A 27,998-nucleotide genomic window follows, 5' to 3' on the forward strand; every position below is an offset into this window, starting at 1 on the left:
AAAAAAAAAAAAAAAAAAAAAAAAGGAATCTCATCTATCATCTATTTAGACAATCAACAGATATTGCAGCATCAGTGCCTGGTAATACTTTATCCACATATAAACCGTATAATAAATAAACACTTCCTCCATTTCAGGCAAGCAGACTTTTCCTATCAGCGGAAGGAGGCTGTTCTTCTACTCCCACGGAGGTGCTGGGTTGTCCATGCACTTCACCGATGACCCGACGGAGATGATAGTGGGTGCCCCTGGGGTCTTCAACTGGCAGGGTGAGGATTGCGTTGCGTTAGCTTAACAAAAAACATTTCCAAAACTCGCATACATAACTCAAGCAGATTGATAACAAGTCAACAACTGTCAATGACTAATGATAGATAACGGTATTGGACTTATGTGGACTGGTAGTATGTCGTTAATTTGTTTTCAGTGCTTGCGGTATGTGTTTGATATGTAGAATGGACGCAATTAAAAAACTTAAGATCAGACACATGTGAACCTAGTTAGCCTCGTGGATTCACATTTGCATTTATAGTTATGACAAGAGGCGTATGGAATTAGTTAAAATTTTGGGTTAAATCTGGCATTGCAGGAACAGTTATCCGTTTCAAGGACGCAGGTCTGCCTCCCATTGGTGAAATCTCCCGCCGTCGCCGCCGTCGTCAGACACTTGTTTCAGAGCATCAGATGTTTTCAAGTCAGTTTGTGCCGAACCCATACTACACGTCGTCTGTAAAGGACTTTGACCTTCTGGGCTACTCTGTGACGTCCGGCCACTTCTTGTCAACCGATGAGATACTCTATGCAGCAGGAGCTACTCGCGGAGCCAGCTCTCTCGGAAAGGTAATGAATTCCATATCGTCTCTGAGGTGATGATTTTTAATGCCATAATAAAGAATACAGATTACATTAAAACAGCTGCTGAAGAATGGTTGGATATCTTGTGTTCTAGGTGCTTCTGTTCGCCTTTCCTCGAGTTGAAGAGATGGGCCTGTATGTGATCTATGAGTGGGTGGGGACGCAGATCGGAGAGAACTTCGGGGCTTCGCTCGCGGCTGCAGATATCAATGGGGATGGCCTCAGTGATCTGGTTGTTGGCGCCCCCATGTTCTTCACGCCCGACGCCTCTGACATGGGGAAAGGTCGTGGTGTATAAAACCGCCATAGTAAGTGGTCTCTTGCTTTATGCCATTTTCGGGAAGCAGCTCCCTCTTATACTGTTGTATTTGAGTAATTTAGAATGGTTACATTGCATCAGATCTATTTTTTTACATTAAAGATCATTGTGCAGACAGAAAATGCTACAAAAATAAATATCTCAAAAGCAAACAAATGGTTACAGGCATAAAAATAAAAAGGACTTGAAACATCGGAATGCGAAAGGCAACCATAAGGCATTAAGGGAAGGGAGAATGAATCAATAGGAGAGGGGACTTGATTAAAATTTCAAACCGGGAGAGCTTGGAAATAAGCCATTTTCATTCATTCTAATATAACAACCCCTATTTGTGGTCCTCCTTTCTATAAAATACCAAGTGTAATTGGAGGCGATCGTCTTAAGGAAGAGGACACAAAGAATGGAAAGGACTTGCAGATTGTCAGTGCAATCAAAATCAAGATGAAATGCAACAGTGTGTAAAGGAGAGACGTTGGGAAAAAAAATTAAAGTAGAGATATTCAAATATGCTGTAACAACTAATATATATAGGACATCAAAATTAAATCCCAGGGACATAGCATTCACCTTTTCGTCATCGCGGCAGAAGTACTAAAAAACAAACAAAAAGACTCCTAGACTATTATACTGCTTAATAGTGGTACTAGTGGCAGTAGTGGTACTATAAAGTAAATAATGGTAGTCAACTTCTCTACAGGAAAAGGGTGAAGCCACAATTGAAGTATCTGACAGGCGTTACTATGGAAGCGCCAAGGCCGGAGCAAGATTTGGCACCACGCTGGCTGCTTGTGGAGACCTCAACCAAGATGGGTACCAAGGTAGGTTTCACAAGGCTTTTGGGGAAGTTTCTTATGCTAAATCTACGTGAGATGGAGCCAGCCGAAGATTGGAGGAGCGATATAGGGCCCAAGTGGCACAATATGTAGGCCTAATGAATTTCTAATGTATGGAATGGTTTGGTGTCCGCTCTCGTTCTCTCCTTGTTATGCGGACATAGTTATAGTCACATTCACTCACAGGATGAGAGAGAGAGAGAGAGAGAGAGAGAGAGAGAGAGAGAGAGAGAGAGAGAGAGATAGAAGAAGAAAAAGAGAAGAGATATATATATATATATATATATATATATATATATATATATATAATATAATATATAGATAGATAGATGAAGATAGAAGAAGATAGAGAGAAGAAGAGAGAGAGAGAAGAGGAATGAGAGAGGAGAGATAGATTAGAAAGAGAGAGAAGAAGAGAGAGAGAGAGAGAAGAAGAGATGATAGAGAGAGATAGAGAGAGAGAGAGAGAGAACGAGGGAGAGAGAGCGAGAAAGCAAGAGTAACGTACCCAACACACCAAGTTAAATAATCCCACGTTTTAAAAATATACAATACTCACCTGCCGATGGGAACGTTAGAACTCCGTGTCAGTCAGACCTCCCACCCAGCGAAGGGCAGATCTTTCTGGTGCCGATGTTATGTAACTGATATTCATGGCCACCCATCATTTGGTTAAGGAAATCTCAAGGGGGTAACTCGCTTAAATCATGCATTGTGGAAACCAGTTGTTTGTGCTATGGTCAGAGAAGCATGTGGGTTGTTTATCTTTCTCGTCATATTTTTAGAGCGTTGTTTATTTTATACTAAAGGATGTTCTTCATGTTTATGCGATAACCATGCGATAGTATAATTACTATGGTAAAGTTTTGGGCAAATTTGGGAAGAAGTTAAAATATTTCTTCGAGTGTTTATCTCTGCGTAAATAATTACCAAGCCCAGAGGACAAACAAAAAGATCATCCTTAATTATCTGCATGTAAATAATTTTGTACTTTCAAGACATGACGAAAATCATGACTGCAGATAATTTCCTCTTTGTATATTTGTAAAATAAAATCCTTGTTTTCTAGACAAAGTGAAGATGACAAACATAGAGCAATACACACACACAAACAACACACACACACACACACACACACACACACACACACACACACACACACACACACACACACACACACACACACACACACACACACACACACCACACACACGCGCGCGTGTGCGTGTGTGTATATATATATATATATATATATATATATATATATATATATATATATATATATGTATGTATGTGTGTGTATATATAATATATATATATATATATATATATATATATATATATATATATATATATATATATATATATATATTATTGTTTGTTTGTGTGTGTGTGTGTATTGCACTATGTTTGTCATCTTCACTTTGTCTATGTAACCAAAACCTTTATGTTCTAGACAGAGAAGGTGCACAGAACAAATGCATGCATAAATAAATGAGTAAATAAAATACAACAAATAAGTAAAAGTGAATAATAAAAAATAATTTAATCCACACTTATTTCCCTACATGTTACGAATGAATTATAATACTATTTAAACTTAACATTTGTTTCCCTGCACGTTACGAATGCATAATAATAATCTTTAACCCCACCTTATTTCCCGACATATTACGAATTCCTTCCTTCCTTTCTAGACATAGCAGTGGGTGCCCCTTGGGAGGACGGTCACGGAGCGGTGTACATTTACCTCGGTTCTCCACAAGGCTTGAGGTCCAAGTTCTCCCAGCACCTTCTGCCACAGGACTTCCCTGCGCCTTTCTCGGGCTTCGGCATGTCCATCTCCAGGGGCATTGATATCGACGGCAACGGCTATCCTGGTATGTGCTATTCACGCTGGAGACATGTGTAGAGTGTGAAGGCAGGAGGCGACTGGCCTGGAGAAAGGATGATGAAAGTTAGAATTTCAGTGCCATCTGACGCGCGGTGGGATGAATTCCTTGGAAGCCAATTTCAGGATTATTTTATGTTAATTAAGGCGAAAGTGCGTTCTGTTCACTTGGTTATTACTGGTAGGATTATCATTATTATTTTTTTGATTTATTTACTGAAGGGTTTTTTATCAATGACGTCATTATCATTTTTTTTTTCATTATTTTAATGTAGTCAGGAGTTAGGAGGTGGCTGGTCAAGAATAGTTGGTTGTGTGGTAATGCTTTTTGTATAAAGTTGTTATCATTATCATCATCATCATCATCATCATCATCATCATCATCATCATCATCATCATCATCATCATCATCATCATCATCATCATCATCATCCTCTTCCCCTTCCTCTTCAACATTAACATTAACATTAACATTAACATTAACATTAACATTAACATTAACATTAACATTAATATAAAAATTAACATCATCATTAAGATCATCAATCATCATTAATGTTATCAACATTGATTTCTTTTAGGTAACTATGCTACCCAAATAAAGCTAGGCTGAGATACAGTTATTTGGTCTGATGTTGACTATGTTAAGAACAGGCAATTCATCTATTTTTCGGTTGATTATAACACGAAAACTTCTCTTCAAAGTAGAAATGTGATAAGAAATGGGAAATAGATAAGAATTCGGAAATGGGAGGGCAGGAATGGAAGATACGGTCCGCATGGGTGTCATAGTAGGTGGGAGGTCATCAACAGAGAAGCTAGGTCACTCCTTGACCCTCTGTACTGGGTCATATGCTGCCCGTCCGTGTGTCTGTCAATGGGTAAGAACGGGGTAGGAAAAGTATGGGAGGAAATCAGGAATGAAGATGGGGAGAGACGAAGAATAAGGACGGAAGGAAGTGTATTTTAAAGAGAGAGAAAGGTCTGCAGGAAAGAAATTAGGCTTTGATATCCTCCTTTTATTTGGAAGTGAGGGTCGACTGGGCAACAGGAATTGATTGTGTCTTGGTGCCATGAGGGTAGTAGGTTGTCCTTTTTTGCTACTGTCCTGAATATAATAAATTATTTTCCATTGTCTTTTTTTATATTTGTAACATCGATGGTAAAATTAACAAAGACAGTAATGATAACAATTACGGTATTGAGATAACAATGAAATGCTAATAATGATAATGATGAAAATGATCATAATGTTGGAAATCGGTAGCTCTACTTCTGATATGATAACAGCTAAAACTAATAATGCAAACAATGCACACCCCTGCACCTCCTAGATCTGGCCATCGGCAGCTTCCTCTCCGGCCACGCTGCAGTGTTGAGAAGTCGTCCTGTGGTGACTGTTACGGCGTCTGTGTCATCGAGGCCGTCAAGTGTAGCTCTCAATGACACTTCGCTCCAGTTGGTTGTCTGCTTCTACCAAATAGGTTTCAATGTTCCTTCGCAAATTGGTGAGACTGATGGATTTATTTCCATATTCTATTTTTTTTTTGCTCCCTTCTTTTCTTTCTCTTTCTATGTGGTTTGTAGATTCCGTCATTCTGACTTTTGTTTCCTGTTCTTTCATCACAGTCTCTCTCTCTCTCTCTCTCTCTCTTTGTGCCTCTTTTTTTTCCTCGCTCTCTTTATGTGATTTATGTGAGATCAGCGAAAATGTGAAATCATATCAGGCAACCTAATGAATCCACATCTGCAGGTATCAAGGGTAACATCACTTTAGACTACAAGTTCCCTTCCCCCCGAGCCTTCTTCCCCGACACTAAAACGTATGTCAAGACGTTCAGCCAAACCGCCGTAGCAGGAGACCAGAGGTGTGAAGAGTACGAGGTCAAGTTGAAGGTCAGTCTTTTATAAATTTATTTTTATTGTTTTGATGACGATATTCATCTGAAGTTTCAAAACGCTAGCATTTCGATTATCTAACGTGTTTTTACGCACTGTCCCCAGGCGGATAAAATTGATGCCCGGCAACCAATTCTGATGAAAGCTGAGTGGGAGCTGGACAATGACCAGTCTTCTGACCTTCTTTGTGAGTGTTTACTTTTCATTTTCTTTTCTGAATATGCTTTTGTTTTAGGTTTTGCGTTGCAAGTGTATGTAACTTTTATTTACAGTGCGATTTAGTCGAAATACTTCAGTTTGAAGGTCTTCATTTGGCACCGTCATTTTCTTTGTCAGCTCATTGTAGTTTCTGAATCTTGTTTATTTCCTAATTCATTCTTTCAGCCCAACCAATAACGGATCCCGGTCTACCTGTCAGTGCAACGGAGCACGTTGGTATAATTACAGGCTGTGAGAAGGACGGCGACGAGACCTGCCGTGTGGATCTGCGAGTTGAAACCACATTATCCAACCAAGAGTGAGTCACACTTTTTCATTTGTTTGTCAGACTAACCGACCTCTCAGGTACGTTGCTTAATATATGACAACTTCACATTGCCGAGAGAGACAGGTGTCCAAAATTCAAATATTGCTTCATAAACCGAATCAGCTAACTTGTACCTCCAACATCGTCCCATAAAATGTCCACTCCCCAGGACGGCTTTTGTGATTGGTGGTGAAGACAAGCCATCAGTTACGGTGAGCGTGTTCAACACCGGAGAACCTGTTTTCCTGCCCAACGTTACAGTCAGCGTGGATTCTCCCCTCGCCCTCATTCTCCCCAACACACACAGTTGCAACTTCCCTAATGCAGACAACAGGACCTTCCTTGCATGTCGTCTCAGGAACCCAATTATGCCTGACGAGAAGGTACGTGGGCGAATGCAACAGATGGGTAATAATTTAGTTGCTTCAACTTCTGTCCATAGAGATTTTTTCATAAAGATGTGGATCGTTATGTTCAACAACCCTTTTTTTAATGGTGATTTATTTACGATTGTTCATCACTTCTGTAAAATAAATACTGGTTTCAAATGCATGTTTGGCAGTTATATTCACATTGAAAGCATCTCAATGTACTGTTTCGAGCGTACATTTGACTAGGAAAAGATTTCTCTTAGACAAATTGCAAACATAACAGTTTTTACTCACTCCGTTATCACTTTACTGAAGAAGCAGTAAAACAAAAGAACTTTCAGCATAATCACGTGTTTCCTTGCTCTTATCTTCGCTATTGGTTGACAAGTTTAACCAGGAATGAACTATATTCAACTATATTACTCTAATTCCATATAGCCCATAACGTAGTGATTTATAGTGATGCAATGTCCAAAAGATGAAACCATGAAAGCCAGTATCATCATCATCATCATCAAGGGGCTAACGCCGACGGGGGCGCATGGCCGCATCCACCCTTCGCTTCCAGCCAGTATCATGACCAATAAGAATTTTACCCCTGGATCTGGAACTATCACTACACTTCACCATGAAACTTTTACTTGAATTTGAGACCCAGCCTGTACATCACACGTCATCACACTTACGTTGTGCGTAAGTTACACTTTTTTCACACACTTCAGGATGAGATAAAAGTCACTATAGACATCAGCGAGCTGGACGATCGAGCCACCAGCAGCGCCATCAGAGTGGAAGTGGCAGGCGAAGGCACGGAAGCACGCCCTCAGGATAATGCCGCCGCTTTTGCCCTACAAATGGGCGCCCAAGCGTCTCTGAAGCTTCATGGGTATGGGTTTCACTGATAATGAGACTGAGTGATTTTTCTTTAGTTTCACCTTTTATAAAATCCTTCTTTCATAATTGCATATGATTATCAATGTCGGTGAGATGTACGTCATTACAGTAGGGCTATTTATACACAAATATGTAACACACAGACATAAATATATAATTACTATGACTAATCCGTTACAGGTATTCCAAAGAAGAGCAGATTTTGTACCAGCGTCTTGAGGAGAACAAAATCAACACGACCATAATACCAAGGTTTCTCCATTACTTTTCGGTAAGGATCAAGGATTGCATGATTGTGCAGTAATTAAATGCGATGATACTGACTAGATGAAGGCCTGTATGCACTACTTTGTTCATATCTTCCCCCTTACTACCTTTCACACTTAATGATATTACAGGAGAGAAAAAACACGGGAGTTCAGCAAGATGAAATATTCGCAATATGATGATGATATTAAGCTTGTTTACATATGCATGGTTAGCTTGATGTATAATGCATAATCTTTATCGCAGCTGGTGAAGAAAGGACCTACTCCCCTTAGCGAAGTGGAGCTTATTGTAGATATTCCAGTGAACTTTACAACCCGGGGGAGGTCTCAGACATTCCTCAACATCTATCCTCATGAGGTAGCTTGTAGTTCTTCACGGTGTGTGTAGAGACCAATCATAGGCCCAATTCCAGGGCTATGCAAGGTGTCACACCCTATTGTAAAATCATTATAAGAGACAGTGCGTTTCTTGCGAACTTCATTTTATAATTGTCAGGGCAATATTGAATATCCATGTAAGTTATTATGATCAGTATTGTCCATAATCCATTCATATCATTGACAAATCCAGGCGAATAAGAATCTTGCCTCTGCGTTACAGACAAACTTCCAGAATCAGAGGTTCCAGTGCAGTATGGTAGGTGCCACATACGTACCCGACGAGGAACCCGATGGCGAAGCAATAGGAATCCCTTTTGTCTTCACAAACAGCAGTACCCAATCTTCAATAAATGAATACCAGAAAGCCTCTAGGTAAGGGAATCCGAAGGTACATGATGAGAACCGTTCTGGTTCTCTTCCCAACTCATTCTTTTCGTGTTTCTTTTTTTTATTAAGTTTTATAAGCTAATGTGAAAATTTGGGTAAAGGACAGTGTGAGATCACAATTATTTGTTCCTCATCTATTCACAGATGATTATAAAGATCAGTGAAATATTTACATCAACACTGTTTTGCAAAGGTTATATTTTTTAGTATTTAAATCTTTGAGTATATTAATAATTCCACGTGCGATGACATAGAAAAGTAAGCATAGCAGATTATATTAATACAACACCCACACAAAGCGGGTTGACTGAAAAAGGAGACAGTAGCTTCAGAATCTCGGATTTCATCTTCAGGTCAGACGAGGATGAAATCTAGTATTTCGGAAGTGTTCTGTGTTATGTTTTGTCAATCATCTGAGTATGCTGAAAAGTTGAATCTCGGATGTCTTTCCACAGCATGCAAAGCAAAGAATCTTCACTTGAACCAGCCAATCTGAACTGTTCGAACCCTCTGGTGAGTTGTGCTCGACTCTCGTGCCTAATCAAGTCATGGCCGGCCTGGACTAGTTTCGCCGATCTCACCATTAAATTGTCCCTCAACCTCACCGTCCTAGGTAAGTGTCATGGGAGTTCATTTGTTTTAGAGGACTTGCGTTTTTTAATCTTTGAATAATATGAAAGGAAAAGTATAATCTGATAGACATCAACTGCAACTTGTCAGTAGTCATAGATATCTAAAGAACTATGATAGGCTACAAATTTATGAAATGCCTAGGAACTGTGTGGAGGTGGCTTTAGTGCTAAAACTCTCAGGTTTGTGTCTAGCCAGGCCCTTCCCTACAACTGCAAATGAGCACTAGTCCCGTCTGCGGTCAAGTTAGGAATGACCTATATTGCATCATCCTGCGAGACAGTAAGCATGCTCCTCTTCGGACATGTTCCCTACATCTACTTGAATACCGGACAAACGTTGGTTTATTTTGGTATCTTGTCTTTCTCTCAGCTGGCCACATCTCGGCGAAGGGAGGAGCCGTTGTGAAGAGTTACGCAAGGGCAAGGATTTTGTCACTAAATCCTCAGCTGAGCTTTGTTGGAGAAAAGTATGTTCTCCCCCCTTTCTCTATATATATTATATAGTGATTTTTTGTGTTACATAATACTTAATATAAAACAAATTTTTTTTTTTTTTGTTAATCTGTTAATGTTATTATTTCCTACTTTTCCTTTCTGCTATGAGTTTAATCTACTATAAAACATACCTACACAGAGTTTAGGCATTTACCAAGTTATCTTTGAAGCATATTTAGTGCATTTTATGAACTAGAATCATAATTATCTGTTTAAGTATATCTGAGGAATGCCACCACGAAGGGGAGATCCGACAATAACCTCTTCCCAATCCTACAGAGAAACGGAGTTTGTGGTGATGACGCAAGTGCAGCCGGACAGTCTACCCGGGAGAGGCGTCCCTTGGTGGGTCATCTTGCTGGCTGTACTGGGTGGCCTCCTGCTCCTCTGTCTCCTCGCCTACGGCCTCTATAAGGTAAGTGGAGTATTGTAAACCGTCCAGACTGTAGTATAATATAACATGGGAAGTACAGTTGATACGGAGAGTATATATGAAAAGAGTAGGCTTAAGAGGTAGGTAATGTGTGCTTTATTTAAAGAAGAAATGAGGTATCACATTAAAAAAACGTCTAAAAAAGAAACATGATTGGTGAGGATGTGTCAATCGTTGTCCTGTACAAACTAAACATAAGATTGTCCATTCAGTACCGCTGCGATTCTCTTTAGTTGCAAGTGTCGCAAATGTATGAAAACGTATAGACACAATTCCTCACTGACTCTGCCTCTTACAGGCTGGTTTCTTCAAGAGAAAAGAACAAGATGAAATGAAAGCCCATCGTGCACAGATGGCCTCCAGCAACTATGGGACTGTTAACGACGGTTTGGTTGGGGACTAAGCGACCAGCTGAACGCCAGGGCTACTCTTCAAGCTTACCACATGGGGTTATCAGTCCTTCAGATTACCAGACGTTGTGATTAAGGGCCTAACTGTCACTAAGACCATTCCTTAAGAAGCCCCAGCATCCATCGAATGTATTTTTTTAGATCTTGGAATGACAAGGAAGCTGATAAAGGATTCTTCTCTGGTGTGTTTTCTTGAGAAAATTTTCATTTCCTGATTCTACGAGAGACCTCTGAATTAGGGAATTGTGTGATTATCTGTGGTTGAACGCTGACATCGAATACAGTTCGCCTAAAAAGTGTACAACAAAACAAGTAAAATTAGAATAATAGATAAACACACTCACTCACTCACTCACACACACACACACACACACACACACACACACACACACACACACACACACACACACACACACACACACACACACACACACACAACACACATACACGCGCACACACACGCACACACACACACACACACCGACATGCTTGTGTTGCTCAAAGTATCTGAAGATATTAACTTTTTCACGAGAAAATATACTGTTTAACACGTGATTCTTGAAAATGGTGTGAATGACAATGATATTCTGTTTTTTTTTTTTAATGTTTTATAGCAAAATCCTCGTAGACTTCCTTAAGTTATTTTAGTCGTGAATCTTTTTTTTTTATTATATAGATCTGGAATCTTTTAAATAAACTTTTTCGAAAATACACTATTTTTATTCAAATTCACCCATACCTGAATGAACATAGAATTAGTACACAACTTTTCATATCTTATGTACGAGTGTAAGTTTTCTTGGTGTCATAAAGGCTAATGAGAAAGAAGTACAAATGGCTTACCTGTCCCCTTAGGGCCCTTGATATTAAATAGGGAATTTGAATGACCCATAAAAACCTCTTGCAAATTGCTGTTATTCCTGTTTCATTTCAAAGGAACCGGATACTCTGAATATGGCAAAAATTGCAAAATTTGACAAGAGTGAGCAATGCGCATTTTGTACAACCTTTAAGCAGGAAACTTCTCCATATACCCGAGATGTTCTTCCCTCGATTTTTTTTTTTTACCTCATTGAAGGAGGAAAGACGTTTCTTAGGATAAATACAATGAGATCATGAAAATAATCATGTCTTGCAGATTTTCACAATTTTTAATGTGATCTGTGTTTCTAAGGCAGAAACACAAATTAAATGTGCGTGTGGGGGGGGCGTGGGGAAACAAGAACTATTAATTAGCCTGTGAGATTACGATCGTCTTGAGGGAACATAATGTCTTATGCATTTTGTTACCATTAACGTCACATTAAAAATCCAACATGGGAAATACTATTTACGTACAGGTATGTACGAGTAATATCATTAAAATTTAAGTACTTGTAAGTAGGCCCACGAGTAATACTACTACTACTACTGCTGCTCTCAAGATTATAGCTGAAATGAAAATCGGCCTGCGAAGGGATATGAGTTTGACGCCCCTGATTTACACGATTATATCACTGGGCTTAATTCTTGTTTTACGAAAAATATATTTGATCCTAGAGTGCAATTTGTAGAGTATAACTGGTACCATTCAAGACCAGTCGATCTAAGATGGACAAAGGTAACTGATCTTATTCCGGGCTTATCCTATATTTCTGTGATGATGGCCATTAATATTGATGATGGTGATAATGATATTGATAATAATGATGATGATGATGATGATGATGATGGTTATAATGAATGATAATTCCAAATGCCTGTCTCTCTTCTCTCACAGAAAGAAAAAAAATACATTTCATTTTCTTCTATCCAACTCAGTTATGAATTTATGATAATGCATTAATGAGATGATAAACATGGTGTACATAACATCAGTTTTTTTCTCGCTATTTCTCTTCATCAAGTGTTTACAAACTCAAAAAAAAGAAGAAAACTCTCCACACACTATGCATTGGTGTGCAAATGATTATAGCAAACAACCCATAACTTCCAGGTATAATACTGTTGAATTGAAGTGATGAGAATCGTGCTTTATTTCATCATACATCCTTCACGTGAAGTGCTTCTAAATCAGCTTTTATTCAGCTTACCTTTAAAAGACGGACGGTACATTATTAACTAGATGCACAGGTTTCTTTCGTGCTATCCAGGAAGACCCGAAGTGACAAGGAAACAGGAGTAGGCGAGGAGCGTTGGACATTGTTATCGTGGATTGGAATAATAAATCGCTTTAACAAATGATTATCTGGCGGGGTTTTATGAATGCACATAGTTAAGTTTGGAGATACTGGATATCATTAATTTTTGATAGTGAATAACGAAATTATGAGATTTTAAATTTAAGTTTCTGTTTGATTGTTAACTTCGTAATTTGTATTGTTGCCAGAATTAAAACTTTAATAGCATGCAGTATGCGCGCATCCCTACGCGCATTTATATACTCATACATGCACGTGCCAACGTATTCACGCACGCACGCACGCACGCACACACACACACACACACACACACACACACACACACACACACACACACACACACACACACACACACACACACACACACACACACACACACATACATACATACACATGTAGATATATATACACATACATATACATGTGTGTATATCACATGTGTTTGTACATATATATATATATATATATATATATATATATATATATTATATATATATATATATATATATATACACACACACACACACACACACACATACACACACTCACATATAGACACACACACACACACACATGTATATGTATATATATACGTACATATATATATATATATATATATATATATATATATATATATATATATATATATATATATATATATATGTATATACGATCTGTGTGTGTGTGTGTGTGTGTGTTTATACACGCACACTTATATATGTATATATGTATATATGAATATATATGTGTATATACACACACACACACACATGAGAGTGTGTGTGCGTATTTGTATGTATATACGTGTAAGGACGTATAATCTCGCCTTTACTACCTTGTTTTTTTTAATGTCTGTGTTGTTTAGCATGGATCGATATGGGAAGGAAGGGGCATGGCGGAGAGGGGGCAGGAGGAGAGAGACAAGGCTGCGAGGGAAGGCAAGGTAGAGGAAGGGTCAAGGCATACGGCGGCGGAGGGGCAGGAGGGGAGGGGTTGCAGGGGTGAAGAGTGAGGGTCAATAAAGAGGAGGAGGAGGGAGCAGGGAGACACACACACTACTGGCTATCTAGGAGTCTCTCCCTCGCCCTCGCAGAGAGAGAAGGCGCTCATCTAACCATCCGTCTCCTCGACAAGTTAGGACCCAAGAGAGCGTCTGAGGACCCCAGCATCCACCCGAAGATGACGTCGCGGCTCTGGTTTGTGATTTCCCTGATGGCACTCGAGGTGTCACAGCCGGAATCGCTGGCGGAAGCTCACGCGATCCCCAGTGCCTCCTTCTTCGTCAGGGACTTCGTCAGCTTTCATAGCATCTCGAGTGTTTGCGTCGTCAGTCCCGGTACTTTATCATTCTAATTTCATTATATAATAATTAATATTTGAGGCAGATGTTTAGTTTGGTTTAATTTCTGAATAATTATTCCTTGTCAAATTATTGGCATATGTTAGATATCGGTATATGATATATGGAAGGAAATACGCCATACATCATATGCATGTATGCATATATAGGTATACACACACACACACACACACACACACACACACACACACACACACACACACACACACACACACACACACACATATATATATATATATATATATATATATATATATATATATATATATATATGTATGTATATATATACGAGTATATGTATATGTTTGTATGTATTAATGTATTAATGTATGTATGTATATGTATGTATATATGTATATTTATGATGTATATGTACGTATGTATATATATGTATGTATGCATGTATGTATGTATGTATGTATGTATGTATGTATGTACATGTATGTGTATGTGTATGTGTATGTGTATGTGTATGTATGTATGTATATGTATGTATGCATGTGTATGTATGTATGTATATATATATATATATATATATATATATATATATATATATATATATATATGTACATTTTCTTTATATATACTAAATGACTACTAGAACTGGCCATTGATCAAAGAAATCTGAAGTTAACTCATTACCTATCTTTAAGTGTATGAGAACAAATGTAAGGACACATGACAAAATCACAGAAATTTGAAAGAACTATCTATAGCAGTTTCAGTCGATACTACTGAGGCCATGAAAGATGTTATAATCTCTATGAAATTACCGTCTAAACATCAAAGAAATGATGCTGCAATGATGAATTACAACAATATGAGATGTACCTTACCCTGTTATATAAATCATACATGAAAGCCTTTAATTGCAGTAACATTGGATCGAGCTGTTGCCCCGGAACATACATTTTGGCAAGGGTTTTAACTGATTACCTATTTGATAAGTCCCTAGGGTTGTGTACGAGCTTTATCTTGCCACAATGTACGTAATGAAGGACTGTTGCATTTGCCCAAACAGCTGATAACCATGGAGGCCGCGGCAATGGCTTCAGGTTGTGCCTCTTGTATTAACGCCATTGTATGCTAAGGTTGTTTTCCGCGGACTAAATGTACTGTATTTTGACTACAGATATTAAAAGCAGTCTATAAACACCAAATATTTAGTATCGATGTTTTTTTTTAATAATTACCGTCTGTGTGAGTGATGTATGAGGTTGTGTGTATGTGTGTGTGTGTGTGTGTGTGTGTGTGTGTTTGTGTTTGTGTATGTGTGTGTGTGTATTTGTGTGTTTGTGTATGTGTGTGTTTCTGGAAGTGTATGTACGTATGTGTTTTTGTGTTTATGTGTGTGTGTGTGCACGTATTCGTGTATGCCGAGCCAATAAGGACTGAAAAACTGAAAGATCTTTTAACCTGCAAGCCACTCCTACTCCCTCCACCCAAGACACGAACCCCTGGCTCTCGGAGATGGTCAGTCAACTCGTCCTCTTCCCCGGTTCCTTCACGTCGGCGCCGGGCGTCCGGGAAAGAACGGTGAACCTTGCATCAGGGAACGCGACTTGGCCCCCTCCTGCGCCGCGCGTCTCCTGCCGGGGACTCCGGGTGATACGGCTCGTGACGCTTTCAGAGAGGAACTTCTTTAAAGAGGTACGAGGGATAAATATGAAATTAGCCAGTACATTTTAGATACTTTAAATTCATGTGTCACGATCGTGCATTAGGAAATATGGGACTGTATCAGCTGCTTCTCGATATTAAGGCTATATAGTGTAAACAGTGTATACAGTAAATTGATGATAATACTATTGATAATAACATACATAATGGTAATGATACCAATAACATTATCATTACTGATTGTCAGTTATGAGAACAACAGTAAGAATAGCCACAGCTTTATAATAAATGATTAAAATAACAAGAAATTATCTAAGACCAAATTGAATGAATATTTTATACGTATTTTCTATAATAACTAATGTGATGAGATAAGGAGAGTGATAAGTTATAAAAGACCAGTCACACAAGTGTCGTTTCGTTATCGCCGCAACAGATCTTTATCGGAGAGGAGATAAGACAGAAATGGTTGCTGGTTTCTGGCAATGATTTCGCTCAACTTCTCATGCCTGTTTATTTGCCTCTAAGTAATATGGTAAGGAAATTTGGAACCGTACAAACACACCGCAGACTCAGTGACTATATTTTCACTAATTATCCATTTACCTGTCTGTCTGTCTCTCTGTCTGTCTGTCTCTGTCTCTTACTACACACACACACACACACGCACGCACGCACGCACGCACACGGACACACACACACACACACACACACACACACACACACACACACACACACACACACACACACACACACACACACACACACACACACACACATTCATATATACACGCACATGTGTGTGGGCATATATATATATATATATATATATATATATATATATATATATATATATATATATATATATATATGTATATATAAATAATTACTTTTAAATTCGAATGGGATTTAGTCCCATCCGATTTTTTTTGTTTCCAAACTTAAAGATATAATTGAAAGGTACCAATTTTCCATCGACTGAGGATATAAAAAGATCTGCTCCGATATGTCCAGATCACATGACCCTCAGTTTTATTCATACGGATCTAAAGGGTTAACGTTTGAACACGTTATGACACACGTCCAGGTGCACTGAAATCAAAATTCTTCCATATGATTTTTAGTTATGGCCCTCTCAAAAGTATAAATGTGTGTGTGTGTGTGTGTGTGTGTGTGTGTGTGTGTGTGCATGCATGCATCTTTTTTACCTATCAGTACATTATTAATCTATATATTAATATATGCTGCTCAAAAGAGCGGATTCATTTGTATTGATGCACGAGTTATCTTTTTCAGAAGAAATCCTTATGTATAAAAAAAAAAATGGTTTCTTGTAATACACAGTTGTTCTATATACTTATCTCCCATCAATATGATCCAAACCGTTTATTGAACTTGGCTTAATCAATTCCCTTTGCCAAACAGATCACTGTCGCGAACTTCAGCAGTGACGGCAAAGCGGCAACACTCTGGGAATTATACCAAGTCAGTGAAGATCTTGAACAGCGGACTCTCCCCGTGGGTCGTTGGGTGTCCACCACTCGGCCACCTCGCGCAAGAACGGACACCCACGTCCAATCAGAGAAAGTAACTGCCAGTGAGAAGTCGGCCGCTAAAGGGGTCTTCTCTCCCCATCCTCTGGTCGCTGGAATGGCCATACCGAAATTCGTGAGAGTGGAGAAGAGGAGCATGAATTTCGGTGTTCTGGAAGCGCCCGTGGATGACCCTCCCCTTCGACGACAGGACTTGACGGGGCTTCATGTGAGGTGCACGACTGTGGAGGTGGGTTTCGGTTGTGTTGGGCGGTGTGCTTGACTGGAGAAATTGTTTCTTTTTAATGAAATTAATAAAAAAAAGTATACATACTTCTGAAAAGAAAGTACATGGATATATAATTCTTTCTGTAGTTGTGAATATATGACATTGTGCAACATTTAATCTGAATTTAGTAATTTAGCAAATTACAGTTAAATATTGCAGTGATGTTCCTTCTACATATGACAACATAAAACAAAACAAATGAATATAATAAAGTGATAACTTAAATAAATCTCTATACATTTACACTTACCACAAGCAGTCAGAATTATACACCGTACATCAACAATCCCAGCATTAACATGTCTGAAGCATGTCAAACACAAACATCCACATTTCTCTCTTAGTATAAAGTCGCTGATCTTGAAACATATCATACCTTCATTTCCCTTCGCCTGACGCCTATACGAGCCGCTCTTCTTAAAACCCCTTTCGTATTTACCTCCATGCCTTTCCCTGCTATTTATATGAGCTACTGAATTTAAGACTTCTTTTATATCCTCGCCCTTCCCTTCTTATACGATCCGCTGATCTTGAGACATCTCTACCTTGATCTTCTTCCCTTCCCCTCCTAGTACGAACCGCTGTTCTTGAGACATCCCCTACATTAATCTTCTTCCCTGTTTAGTGCGAACCCCTTGAGACATGTTCCATTCATATTCCCTTCCCTTCTCCTGCTTAGTACGAGCCGCTGATCGTCCTGAAGCACCGTCCCGACGGAACGGTTCGTGTGAAAGGTCTGCTGGGAAAGGTTTTCGACGCTATCAGAGAGATGACTAATTTCACGTAAGGAAGCGACTGTGCTAGTCTGGTTTAATAGTAAGAAACTGTTTTTAAAATGTTCCTGATGTCATTATCATAGTGGTAAGCAATTACAACAATAACTATCATCATTAAAGAATCAGTTTCGTTAACACGCCTGTCAACACATGTAGGAATATCATTAACACAGTTACCAATGGTAATCTGATAGTCTTTATTTATCACTATAGTCATACTTATCACCACACCCACTTTAACACCCACCATTCCTCCCTGCCCAAGGTCCACGTGCCGGCGAGTGCGAGACGGCCAATGGGGAGCCAAAGTGGGCAGCGAGTGGACGGGCATGATCAGAGAGGTGTCTGACGGGACCGCCGATATCGCCGTCGCTCCGCTGGCGATCACGCTCGAGCGCAGCGCCGTCGCCGAGTTCCTCTTCAGCGTCGTGGCCTCGAGGTCTTAGGGGTCTTGGTCGAGATTTGTTAATGGCGGAAGGATTATGCTTTGCGAGGTTTATAGATGAATAACTGTATGGGAAGGGAAAAGAACAACCGTTCTTAATGGTTCTTGGAGAAGCTTGGGAGTTTATTTTTCACATATATACATACACACACACACACACATATATATGCATATATGTACACATATATATGCATATATATATATATATATATTATATATATATATATATATATTATATATATATATATATATATATATATATATATATATAAGCGTATGTGCTTCCATGTCTGTATATATTTATATATACATATATATGTATATATATACATATATACACATATATACACACATATATACATACAATATATATATACATATATATAAAACACACACACACATAACACGTACTTATATCTGTACTTATATATATACCTTATATACATATATGTACATATATATGTGCACACACATGCACGTATTTATATATACATAAATACATATATATATATATATATATATGTATATATATATATATATATATATATATATATATATATATATATATATATATATATATATATATATCTATATATATAATGTATTTATTGGAAAGGCGGGGGTCAGCCCTGTATCTCCACCATTACAAATAGGAATATTATTTCTTTGAGTAGTTAGGAGATTTATATAATCTTAGGGACTTTGTCCATTTAGTTTTCTAAATTCACACTGTAGATTAGTACACTACGAAACATATTTAAGGATAAGTCTGATATGCGAAGCTTAGCCTCGCCCGGTATATGCCCATGAGGGGAGCCCTGCCTGTGTCGACCAATGCCGACTCGCTCACGTGTGTCAGCTGGTGCTGACTTGGCTGAACCTAGTCCTTACCCGCCGTGGTGCCCAGCCACAGCAGTAACCTCCGGGCAACAATTGCAACTTCTCGCGCCCGGGCGGGGCGCGAACCGCCGGCCCCTCGGATGAGAGGCCGACACGTTACCACTGTACTAGCCCGGAGGCTGAAACATAGTTGTTGACGCGTGATTTTTACTATGTTTGGCTGATGACCTTGCTGCAGCCCCTTGAGTTGATTTAGTTCTTGCTTTCATTGTTTCTCGGCGATTTCTTCCATTTTTTTTTTTGACTCAACTATAATACAGACGAGGCCGCGGTGGCCAAGTGGTTAGAGCATCGGACTCAAGACTGTCACGACGGCAATCTAAGTTCGAGGGTTTGAATCACCTGCCGGTGCGTTGTTCCCTTGGGCAAGGAACTTCACCTCGATTGCCTGCCTAGCCGCTGGGTGGGTAAGCCAGCCCAAATCAGTGCCGGTCCCAGAACCGGGTGAATAGAGATGGTGACTCGATAAAAACACCGGGCGGAAGGCAACGGCAAACCACCGCTCTAAATTGCCAAGAAAATCATGGAAATCCATGATCGCCAACTTCCTTGTAGGACAGGGCACTTGAAAAAAAGAAGAAAAAAAAAATACAGACACCATAGAATTCTTTTCGGCTTACGTCCTCGGATCACTTCAGGTGTTATAGTTTACTAATACCTTTTCTAGTTATTTATTTCTTATTTCCCAATCATTTAATCAATTTGACTGTGACTGAAATCTGCAAATTTAAGACTTCTTTAACTCATCCGTTACAAAAACTTTCAAAATGATAAGAACAGAATAAGGGCAAGCTTTAATCATTAGAACATCAGCCTATGAACGTTTTCCAGCTATGGAATTGCAATGAGACGACCGTCCAACGAGGATTACATGTGGACTGTTTACACGAAGCAGTTCGAGCGAGGCGTCTGGGGGATGATCATGACCGTAGCTCTAGCTTTGGGTGCGGCGTTGTATGTCGTCTCTCGATGGTGCAAGAACGAATGTCAAGTCCATCTCTTGGAATCGTTTTTCACCGTCGTCGGCTTTCTGTCTGGCCAAGGTGGCGTTGTTTTCAAAGCTGTCGGTGGAGTTGTTGGGTAGTTATGTCATCTATGTGCTCTCTAAATACAAAGTTGTTTCTGTCTTTTTCCTTGACACTGGATTGATATTCAGCTACTGCTTTCAATGTTGGGGGATTTAGAGGATTCGCTTACTTTGTGTTGTGACTTGTTCCATTCTCTCTCATTTCCTTAGGTACAACTCTAGGGTTTCAGACTGTAGCGGGGAGAACAGTGGTGTTGACGGCATTACTGCTACAAGTAATTTCACTTGCATACTACACCAGCAACATGGTCTCGGCCCTCACGGTCGGTCCTTCGCTTCCGGCCCTAAATGACCTGCGGGATGTCCACAACGACCCGGCAATCACATTCGGCTTCGTCAAGGGCACCGCGAACACGGCTGATTTCAGGGTTGGTTGTGCATTATGCTTGGAACTCTTTTCGTGTAATGTTTTTGGTGTTGACTTTCATTTTATTTGCTCATATAATGGGCAAGTAACCAGATATTTGAACACCAAATAAAAGAGAAACGAATAAGCGAAAAAAGGAGACCATTGTGCCTGTTCCTTCAGGACTCGAGTAACCCGCTGCTCCAGGAGGTATGGCGCAACATAAAGGAGGAAGACCTAAGTCCTACAGCGACGGCAGGAATGGAACGTGTCCGGGAAGATGAATATGCTTTCATGTTGTGGGAACTCTTCTTCGACATGAACTACGGACATGATTGTCGTGTGTTCATGCTCCCGGCACGTTACTTCTCGACATACACGTCCTTCGCCTTCCCAAGGGACTCGCCTCTTGTTCCTCTCATGAACAAACTGTACGGTGCTCCTTGCTTGTTGATGTTCTGGTGTCTTAGTAAGATTATGATGATTATTACTGTTATTTATCATTATTTATACCATTACTGTTATTTAATTTATCATTTTAATACCATTAAGACAAATTTGCATTCGCATTAATCTCTTCCTCGACAGGATCCTCGACATCGTCTCCTCGGGTCTCCTCAGGAAATGGTGGATGGAGTTGAGCTACTCCGCCACCGACTGCAGCACCCTTGAAGCGGCGCCCATCGAGCTGAAGACGGTACTCACGCCCTTCCTCATGCTCGGCCTCAGTGCCCTTGTTTCGCTGGGGATCCTGACCGCAGAACGTTCTCTCTGCCGGGTAAGGACCTCCGCCTCGCTAAAGAAATACAGCAGTGTCCCGAAGGAATAGGTGTAAACAACATAGTTAGGAAAGAATGGAACTGGTGCTGCACCTACTCCCCCCCCCCACTCCTTTATGTGTGTTCAATTGCCTAAATGGCTCTTAAGAATAAAAACTAATTTGAAAAATACTCTGTTAACATAGTTTTTATCACTGTTCGTACCCAGTGATATGTTTTCTTGCTAAATGTTCACAGATTATAAGTTACTGTATACTTCATTTCAGTACGTTTGTTAAATACATGATTTCGATATTCAATGCACACAAAAGACAGAATATTAAAAAATAACTATAACTATATAGATATATATTTTTTTGTAATTATCCGATAAATCATGGCATTCGACAGCTATGATCTACACCACCATAAACCAGCGATGTTATAGTAGTTTTATACTAAACATTATTTCATGCAATGATAATGTACTCACAAAAGAGGCGTGATCAACACATTTTAAACTACGTATGACTATCAAACAGTCTTTTGATAGGTAACAATATGTGCTGCGGATCTAATGGGCCACATCTGTATTCTTCGTCTGTCGTTCGAAATCTCTTTACCAAATTGATAAAAATGCATAATCTTCATTTAACACTTTTTTCTCCTCTTTATCTAGGTAAGTCTGCATAAGCTTTTACATCGCTAGTCTTCAATAAATGCGTTTACTTTTTCAATAAATGACAGTCATACTTAACTAATGCACATGTACGATTTAGTCATGGAAATATGCATATACTCCAATATTCAGTTTTCTGGAAACTGGTCCATTAAACTGCAGATATTTGTAGTTCATTCCTGTGTAATGACAATTTCTATTGAGCTATCTCTGTATCGTGCCGCCGCATCATGCTATGAGATATTGATTTTCTTTACTCTCTCTCTCTCTCTCTCTCTCTCTCTCTCTCTCTCACACACACACACACACACACACACACACACACACACACACACACACACACACACACACACACATATATATATATATATATATATATATATATATATATATATATATCATTAATCATTATAACAGTTATGGTTCCGGCCATATTTCATATATATATATATATATATATATATATATATACATATATATATACATATATATGTATATATATACATATACATGCACACATTCATATATAATATGCACACACACACACACACACACACACACACACACACACACACACACACACACACACACACACACACACACACACACACACACACACACACACACACACACACACACACACACAATATACATACACGCATCCATACATGGAGTGAAAGAGGGAAAGAGAGGAAGAAAGGGAGAGAAGGATAGAACCACCTGCAGAACCACTTGTATAAGATTGCTGTGACTGTTGTCTCTATATATTCTAGCATTCGGGGTTTCACATGAGACGGGTTAGTTCTGCTGACATCACTCTCTGTCAAGTTTCTGTTCTGATGTTTTATTTCTTCAGCGTCTGACCGGTAAACAAAACTCCTCTCGCCTACAACTGTACTTCGTCATAAAGGGACATGAAAACCACTGTAAGGAGAGAAAATTAATTTGACAATCATGTAAGAGATAAACATTAATTTAAAACTGACAGGCTGTTCGAGAGCGTGAAAAGGAGGGGAAGAAACAGGAGTTGAGAGAAATACGTAAACAAAAATGAAAAAGAAGGTCCAAATTACTATAGAAACAAGAAGACCTAAATCAAAGAACACGGATGACCACGATTAAACCACAAACCACTCATGGGCTGTATCTTACCCTAGCCTTGGTGAACGACTCCTCCATAATCTCAACGGCACAGCGGCGGGAGCGAGGAACACATCGGCAGGAATCTTCATCCACGACCCGAAACACCCCTGCGATCCGTGAGAAATGGTAGTGCGTGCTGGGAAAAACGAAGTGGGAAATGAGGTAATGAGAAGACGAAGAAGACACACACACACACACACACACACACACACACACACACACACACACACACACACACACACACACACACACACACACACACACACTCACACTCACACTCACACTCACACCACTCTCTCTCTCTCTCTCTCTCTCTCTCACACACACACACACACACACGCACGCGCAGAGAGAGAGAGAGAGAGAGAGAAGAGAGAGAGAGAGAGAGAGAGAGAGAGAGAGAGAGAGTGAGAGAGAGAGAGAGAGAGAGAGAGAGAGAGAGAGAGAGAGAGAGAGAGAGAGAGAGAGAGAGAGAGAGAGAGAGAGAGAGAGAGAGTGAGAGAGAGAGAGGACATGAAAATGATAGGGGAAAATATTTCAAAGCAAAGATAATAAATTGAAATTTAATGGATGACCTGAATGAAATTTCCTCTTTGGATTGTAAAAATCAATGAAAACATGAAATTTATGCATTTTTAAATTCAATTTTAAGGCTTTCAGTCACATCCATTTATTTTTCCCTGTTGGTAATCACAAAATTCGAATACTCAGATACTTGAAGAATGCCTTTACTTTTTTGTAATAAAAAGACCATACACACATACATGTACATACATACACACACGAACACACACACACACACACACACACACACACACACACACACACACACACACACACATATTATATATATATATATATATATATATATATATATATATATATATATATATATATATATATAAAATCTTATTCGCTTTTGAAGAAATCTATCTATCATGTCAAAACCGAAAATGGCGTTTCATGCGTAATTCTATGAGAAAGAAAATGGTCTCATGTGCAATATCTTAAACATGAACTAAATTAAAAGTTGGTTAAAGTTACTGAGAGTGACGCACTGAGAGAGAGAAAAATGGACATTGCCATCTTGTAGAGCCTAAAAAATAGAGTAGGAAGCAATATAGGTAAATCTGCAGCGGCCTTATATTAACCGGGAAATGACAAAAATAGGCCCTGCAGAACACCGTCCCCCTCCATGATTACCTTGCGAGGACCAAAACAAATGTGACGCGTAAGTCATTAATGTGATATAGCAAGTAGTCCTTTTATTGCTACGCGCTTGTAAGAACGATTATTTTATAAATACCAGTGCCAGTTTTTCCAATTTCATATATTTAATGGATTCTTTTACTTTTATGATACATCTTTTACGTGTTTTGGTAATTATATACACTATTTTATACAATATCATTGTGCGCCTGCGCGTTTGCCACCGGGAGATTTGACAGGCCGGCAATGACATAACGTCGAGAAACGCCGGTGAGTAATGTTTTATTTCGAGTGCTGCGTCGATTCCAGGTCATTTTGAAAGCCATATTGTGGATATACAGGACAAATAGACATTAGTCTCTATCACAACCTGATATTTGAACCCATCAAGTGCCCCAAATGGCGAAAAAAGTGATTATAAACTAAGCAATTGTAACCATAGACGGAACCGAAGGAACGTTCGGTGTATCGCGATATAAAAGTATGTGGTTTTACCCTGGGGGTCCACTGGCTAGGCGAAAATATTACCACAGGGGGTCCAGGGGGGCTGAGCCCTCTGGCTAGGGAATACATAGATCGTAGTGTATAAATCCCACAGGGTTAAGGTTAGGTTGGTTTATTGGTTAGGATGCATTGTACGATTAACACAGGGGATGTGAATTATATGAAACCCCGTAGATTTCTAACGAACGGCGGGTTTTAGCCCCGTATAGTTTTTCGAAAATTGGCGCGACGGTCCGTAGAGTTTCAGAGATGGCGAGGGGCGTCCGTAGAATTTCAATTGCCGATTATAATAGTTTTTTGTGCTTGTTTACTTCCTTCGTCGGACAATGTTTGGCTCGGGTTTTCGAAAAATCATTTTTTTACGTTTCATAAATCACTTTCTTCGATTTCTGCAGCTTCCTATTGACACCCAGTGCTATCCATTATCCCCCCCCCCCCTTCAACCCCCGGTTCCCCACGCATCCCCCAAGATCGTTGGGTAGAGGAAAGATATAAAAAATCCGATTTTGGAACTTAGTCTCTGAGAGGGTGCGTCGCTCTCGGTAACATTTACCTAAAAATTTAGGAGAAAACACTCTTTAGATAATATTTTTTCCACAGCTTTGAAGTGTACAAATCATTTGTCTCTAAACACCACACATGGACGTTATAAAAAATGTGACTTTACGCATACAGGTCTCTGAAGAAACAAAATGTGTAAACTTTAGTTACACACTACGGTACTGCTGACTGATGAAGGGATGTCTTCGGTGTAAGAAGAGAAACATGGAGGCTGAAACATGGAGGCTGAGGCTGAGACAAAGTTTAAAAAGGGTGAGGAAAGGGAAGAATAACAAATAGATAGACCAATTAAAAGAAGGGAATCTTAGGAATTAAGGGAATTTTAGGAGTTGATGGGGAATAGGTGGAAGAAGAGAGGGAAGGAAATAACCAGAGAGAAAAGAGTGGGCACACATATATTTATATATGTGTATATATGTATGTTTGTATGTATGTACACACACACCACACACACACACACACACACACACACACACACACACACACACAACACACACAATATATATATATATATTATATATATATATATATATATATATATATATATATATATAATATATATGTAACATATATATATATATAATATATATATATATATATATATATATATATATATATATATAATATATGTATATATACATATATACATATATATGCATAAATAAACAAATAAAGAAATGAATGCTGTAGAAAAAATATGTGTATATATGTTTTTATGTGTATAAATATATATACCTATATATGTACATGTATCCATATATATACATAATACATACATACATATGTATGTATATATACAAATATATGTGTACATATATGTGTCTGTGTATATAAGAATATATATATACATGTATATATGTATATGTATATATGTATGTATCTATACACATATGTGTATATATATAGATAATAAGTATATACATATAGATAGATAATATGTATATATACACACAATGTATATATATATATATATATATATATATATATATATATATATATATATATATATATATATATATATGTATAAGTTAGTGTGTGTGTTTGTACACACAAACGCGCGCACACACACACACGCATATATATATAACTAACTTGTGTTCTAATGTGGTGTATTGATATACCTGTCCTAGCTGTAAAGCTAAATACGTGGGATCAACCACACCGTGGCTACGTCACCGTATCTTCGAAACAAGGACAATTCCTTTAGGACTTGCCTCCCGCTGAACAACCACCGTTCTCAGCAATAAGAGATCATTCACTTAAACACTCACACCCTTTTTCTATATATATGTCTACCTTATAGATACATATATATTCATATACATATATATACGTATATGCACACATGTCCATATATATGTATTTATGTATATATATATTATATATATATAATATATATAATATATATATAAATATATATATATATATATATTATATATATAATATATATATATATATATATATATATATATATATATATATATTGCTACGCCAGTGGGTCTTTGTCTCTGTGCGAAACATGTGTTTACATGAAGGGACCTGGGCAAACATGTCGCAGCTGGCTGTGAGCGGAGGAGCGGAGGAACAAGCCGAGAGACGGAGTTGGGTGCTGCTCCTGTGAAGACCTCGTGTGTGCCCTTGTGACCTGATAAACGTTGTGTTGCCCTGTTATAAGCTGTATCGTGCAGTGTTTCCCCCTGTATTGTGCCTATAGAAAAGTGTATGGGTAAATAACTTATGGAAATAAAGGAAAGACTGTCATCGTGTGTTTATTTCGTGCCCTGCTTCGCCACGTGAGTTTCCCTCGTGGTGTTCTGGGACGCTGTGGTGTTCGGTGCCTCTTGGAGCTGTTCAGTGTTCACGACCCTGTGGATAACACACCGTCTGCCTAGCCTGCCTTGTGTTGGTGGCAGAGAGACGAGGCGGCCGGCGTAACAATATATATATGTATGTGTGTGTGTGTGTGTGTGTGTGTGTGTGTGTGTGTGTGTGTGTGTGTGTATCCATATATATG

The 27,998-nt window shown here is 38.8% G+C and overlaps 2 protein-coding genes across 2 annotated transcripts in view; both read left to right on the forward strand.

Annotated features, from left to right (window-relative positions):
• LOC119598121 (integrin alpha-7-like) overlaps window positions 1–11,149 on the forward strand; it is a 27,307-nt gene extending 16,158 nt beyond the window's left edge. Inside the window, 19 exon segments of the mRNA XM_037947749.1 lie at window positions 138–269; window positions 590–840; window positions 950–1,132; window positions 1,134–1,163; window positions 1,872–1,992; window positions 3,705–3,887; window positions 5,233–5,406; window positions 5,652–5,794; window positions 5,903–5,984; window positions 6,182–6,314; window positions 6,493–6,706; window positions 7,417–7,580; window positions 7,769–7,859; window positions 8,102–8,215; window positions 8,459–8,610; window positions 9,081–9,238; window positions 9,628–9,724; window positions 10,032–10,167; window positions 10,484–11,149. Coding sequence (XP_037803677.1) covers window positions 138–269; window positions 590–840; window positions 950–1,132; window positions 1,134–1,163; window positions 1,872–1,992; window positions 3,705–3,887; window positions 5,233–5,406; window positions 5,652–5,794; window positions 5,903–5,984; window positions 6,182–6,314; window positions 6,493–6,706; window positions 7,417–7,580; window positions 7,769–7,859; window positions 8,102–8,215; window positions 8,459–8,610; window positions 9,081–9,238; window positions 9,628–9,724; window positions 10,032–10,167; window positions 10,484–10,588 — 2,663 coding nt within the window. The 3' untranslated portion in view covers window positions 10,589–11,149.
• Window positions 11,150–20,417: 9,268 nt separating this feature from the next.
• On the forward strand, window positions 20,418–22,536 carry LOC119597848 (probable glutamate receptor). The gene is made up of 4 exons (XM_037947503.1): window positions 20,418–20,740; window positions 20,935–21,152; window positions 21,314–21,561; window positions 21,719–22,536. Exons 1-4 carry the CDS (start codon window positions 20,542–20,544, stop codon window positions 21,957–21,959), a joined length of 906 nt encoding a protein of 301 aa, XP_037803431.1. The 5' UTR covers window positions 20,418–20,541; the 3' UTR covers window positions 21,960–22,536.
• The last annotated feature ends 5,462 nt before the right edge of the window (window positions 22,537–27,998 follow it).

This window comes from Penaeus monodon, chromosome 40 (genome assembly GCF_015228065.2).
Source record: "Penaeus monodon isolate SGIC_2016 chromosome 40, NSTDA_Pmon_1, whole genome shotgun sequence".
Lineage (NCBI taxonomy): Eukaryota > Metazoa > Arthropoda > Malacostraca > Decapoda > Penaeidae > Penaeus > Penaeus monodon.